Source organism: Chiloscyllium plagiosum, unplaced genomic scaffold (genome assembly GCF_004010195.1).
Source record: "Chiloscyllium plagiosum isolate BGI_BamShark_2017 unplaced genomic scaffold, ASM401019v2 scaf_92222, whole genome shotgun sequence".
NCBI lineage: Eukaryota > Metazoa > Chordata > Chondrichthyes > Orectolobiformes > Hemiscylliidae > Chiloscyllium > Chiloscyllium plagiosum.
The window spans coordinates 3,556-7,834 of record NW_025202439.1 but is presented as its reverse complement, the minus strand read 5'-3'; the positions used below and the strand labels follow the sequence as shown (position 1 = coordinate 7,834).

The 4,279-nt window shown below is 49.0% G+C and overlaps 1 protein-coding gene across 1 annotated transcript in view; it reads left to right on the top strand.

Moving 5' to 3' along the window:
- Positions 1–2,110: 2,110 nt before the first annotated feature.
- LOC122546225 (serine protease HTRA2, mitochondrial-like) overlaps positions 2,111–4,279 on the top strand; it is a gene marked incomplete at its 5' end in the record, with an annotated part of 2,789 nt that continues 620 nt past the window's right edge. The window contains 2 exons of the mRNA XM_043685013.1: positions 2,111–2,177; positions 3,812–3,907. Coding sequence (XP_043540948.1) covers positions 2,111–2,177; positions 3,812–3,907 — 163 coding nt within the window. The remainder of the gene's footprint in view (positions 2,178–3,811; positions 3,908–4,279) is intronic.

Sequence of the window (4,279 nt, the reverse complement as noted above, 5' to 3'; positions counted from 1 at the left end):
GGTCAGCTCAGTGTATTTTAGAGAGTTATGACCAGTCAGCTCACTGTTATCGAGAGATAGGGACAGGTCAGCTCAGTGTATTATCGAGAGATAGGGGCCGGTCAGCTCAGTGTATTCAAGAGAGTTAGGGACTGGTCAGCTCAGTGTATTCTAGAGAGATAGGGACCGGTCAGCTCAGTGTATTATAGAGAGTTATGACCGGTCAGCTCACTGTTATCGAGAGATTGGGACTGGTCAGCTCAGTGTGTTATTGAGAGATAGGCGCCGGTCAGCTCAGTGTATTATAGAGAGAAAGCAACCGCTCAGCTCAGTGCATTATAGAGAGATAGGGACCGGTCAGCTCAGTGCATTATAGAGAGATAGGGACCGGTCAGCTCAGTGTATTACAGGGAGATAGGGACCGGTCAGCTCAGTGTAATAGAGAGCGATAGGGACCGGTCAGCTCAGTGTATTATTGAGAGATGGGGACCAGTCATCTCAGTGTATTATAGAGAAATAGGGACCGGTCAGCTCAGTGTATTTGAGACAGAAAGGGACCGGTTAGCTCAGTGGGTTATAGAGTGACATGGACCAGTCAGTTCAGTATATTATAGAGAGATAGGGACCTGTCAGCTCATTGTATTACAGAGAGATAGGGACCGGTCAGCTCAGTGTATTATAGAGGGATAGGGACCGGTCAGCTCAGTGTATTGTAGAGCGATAGGGACCGGTCAGCTCGGTGTATGATATAGAGATAGGGACCGGTCAGCTCTGTGGGTTATAGAGCGACATGAAGCAGTCAGTTCAGTGTATTACAGGGAGATAGGGATCGGTCAGCTCAGTATATTCTAGAGAGATAGGGACCGGTCAGCTCAATGTGTTATCCAGAGATAGGGACCGGTCAGCTCAGTGGGTTATAGAGCGACATGGACCAGTCAGTTCAGTGTATTGGAGAGAAATAGGGACCGGTCATTTCAGTGTATTAGAGAGAGATAGGGACCGGTCAGCTCCGTGTATTATAAAGGGATATGGACCAGTCAGCTCAGTGTATTATAGAGGGATAGGGACCGGTCAGCTCAGTGTATTGTAGAGCGTTAGGGATCGGTCAGCTCGGTGTATTCTAGAGAGTTAAGGACCGGTCAGCTCAGTGTATTGTAGAGCGATGGGGACCGGTCAGCTCGGTGTATTATATAGAGATAGGGACCGGTCAGCTCTGAGTATTATATAGAGATAGGGACCGGTCAGCTCTGTGTATTATAGAGAGATAGGGACCGGTCAGCTCAGTGGGTTATAGAGCGACATGAAGCAGTCAGTTCAGTGTATTACATGGAGATAGGGATCGGTCAGCTCAGTATATTCTAGAGAGATAGGGACCGGTCAGCTCAATGTGTTATCCAGAGATAGGGACCAGTCCCTAACACTGGTCAGCTCAGTGGGTTATAGAGCGACATGGACCAGTCAGTTCAGTGTATTAGAGAGAAATAGGGACCGGTCAGTTCAGTGTATTAGAGAGAGATAGGGACCGGTCAGCTCCGTGTATTATAAAGGGATATGGTCAGCTCAGTGTGTTATAGAGGGATAGGGACCGGTTAGCTCAGTGGGTTATAGAGCGACATGGACCAGTCAGTTCAGTGTATTAGAGATAGGGACGGGTCAGCTCAGTGTATTATAGAGTGTTAGGGACTGGTCAGCTCAGTGTATTATAGAGAGAAAGCGACCGCTCAGCTCATTGCATTATAGAGAGATAGGGACCGGTCAGCTCAGTGTATTACAGGGAGATAGGGACAGGTCAGCTCAGTGTATTATAGAGAGAAAGTGACCGGTCAGCTCAGTATATTGGAGAGAGATAGGGACCGGTCACCTCAGTGTAATAGAGAGAGATAGGGACCGGTCAGCTCAGTATATTGTAGAGAGATAGGGACCGGTCAGCTCAGTATATTGTAGAGAGATAGGGACCAGTCAGCTCAGTATATTGTAGAGAGATAGGGACCAATCAGCTCAGTATATTGTAGAGAGATAGGGACCGGTCACCTCAGTGTAATAGAGAGTGTAAAATGATTGGCTCCGATGGATTGTGTAATGGTTTGCGATTAATTGCACCGTTTGAGTGACACCAGCGTTTTGTTTCCAGAGTCCTGGTTTGGATCGGAAGCAAAACATCGTTACATCGGCGTGCTGATGCTGACCCTCACTCCTCAGTATGTTTTCCGTTGACCGGCACCCCTTGTCTGTGTTCCTCCTTCCTTCACACTGTCTATTGCTCCCGTCCCTAGTTGCCCTTGAGAAGGTGGGGGGTGAGCTCCCCTCTTGACCCACTGTCGTCCACCTGCTGCTGGGAGATTGCCAACCTGTCTATAGCGAGTGATGGCCGAGTGGTATTTTCACTCGCCTATTAATCCCCAGTCCAGGTGAATTCCTTATCCATCTGGAATTGTGTGTCTGTTGATAACTATAAAAATCATTCCTGAGCATCAAAAAGAATTCCCATCTAGTTCACTCATGTCCATCAGGAAGGGAATCTATCATCCTTGCCTTGTCTGGCCTACATGTGACTCCAGACCCACTGCAATGTGCTTGGCTTGAAACTGCCCTCTGGGCAGTTTGGGATGGGCAAAAAATGCTGGCCTCGCCAGTGAATGGCACAGTTGAGAAAAGAAGTGAGTCAAGCAGTCAGGGCAGGCAGGGCCAAAGCGGAACAAGGTCGGACTAATAAACTAAACTGCATTTATTTCAATGCACGAGGACTAACAGGGAAGGCAGATGAACTCGGGGCACGGTTAAGAACATGGGACTGGGATATCATAGCAATTACAGAAACATGGGGCAGAGACTAAACAAGTATTTTGCATCAGTATTTACTGTGGAGAAGGACATGGAAGACATAGACTGTAGGGAAATAGATGGTGACGCCTTGCAAAATGTCCATATTACAGAGGAGGAAGTGCTGGATGTCTTGAAACGGGTAAAGGTGGATAAATCCCCAGGGATCTATATGGACTTCAGTAAGGCGTTCGACAAGGTTCCCCATGGGAGACTGATTAGCAAGGTTAGATCTCATGGAATACAGGGAGAACTAGCCATTTGGATACAGAACTGGCTCAAAGGTAGAAGACAGCGGGTGGTGGTAGAGGGTTGTTTTTCAGACTGGAGGCCTGTGACCAGTGGAGTGCCACAAGAATCGGTGCTGGATCGGCATGGACGGGTTGGAGTGAAGGGTCTGTTTCCATGCTGTACATCTCTATGACACCCTCATCCTGTGAATTTTTAAAAATAAACTGTTGTTATGGAGGGAGTTCTAGGATTTTGACCTAGTGACAGTGAAGGAACAGCGATATACTTCCAGGTCAGGATGGTGACAGACTAGGAGGGGATCTTGAAGGGGGTGGTGTTCCCATGTATCTGCTGCACTTGTTCCTCCCGTGGTTGTGGGTTTGGAAGGTGCTGTCTTTGGTGAATTTCTGTAGTGCCTCTTGTAGATGGTCCCCCTGCTGTTACTGAGCGTCAGTGGTGGAGGGAGGGGATGTTTGTGGATGTGGTGCTGGGCTGCTTTGTCCTGGATGGTGCCAAGCTCCTTGTGTGTTGTTGGGGCTGCCCTCCTGATAAATGGGTGTTTGAGATGACGCTGTCATTAAAACAAACGGAGGGATATTTTGGGGGAGGGGAGTTTGAGTGAGGTGCTTTGGGTGGGGTATCTGTGTGATTGGATGATGTGGGGTATTAAGGCTATGGGGAGGTGGTATTTGGAGTTTCAGAGTTCTTTGTTAGAATGTCTTTGGGAAGGGAAGGGTATTTCAGAAGCTGGCACTACTTGGAGTGATTTTAAACATTTCAGAATCCTGAGGGAGCTGAAACTGCGAGATCCCAGATTCCCAAATGTCTCCTACGGCGTTTTAATCCACAAAGTGATCACTGGCTCTCCAGCGTATCTGTGAGTAACCGCAGGGGCTCGTTGGAGAGGGCGGGAATGTGTACTGGGGACAGGGCAACTGGGGGCTCAGGAAGGGGACATCTGTGATGGGCTGTTGGGGACAGATGGGGTATTGCAAATGGTGAGGGGTACAGGAGACAGGGAAGGAGATGCTGGGGGCAACTGAGAGGCTATTGGAGTGGGAAGGGGTTTTAGAATGCTAAAGGGGCCAGGAAATAGGCTACTGGGGGCAGCGGAAGGTGGAAACGGGAGGGCTTATTGGGGACATTGAGGTGGGGAGTGTAGAGGACGGGCAATGGGATTTTTGAGATGGGGTGGGTGCTGTTGGAGGAGGGATGCTGGGGCTGGGGGTTTGGTGAGGGCTGGGTTCTG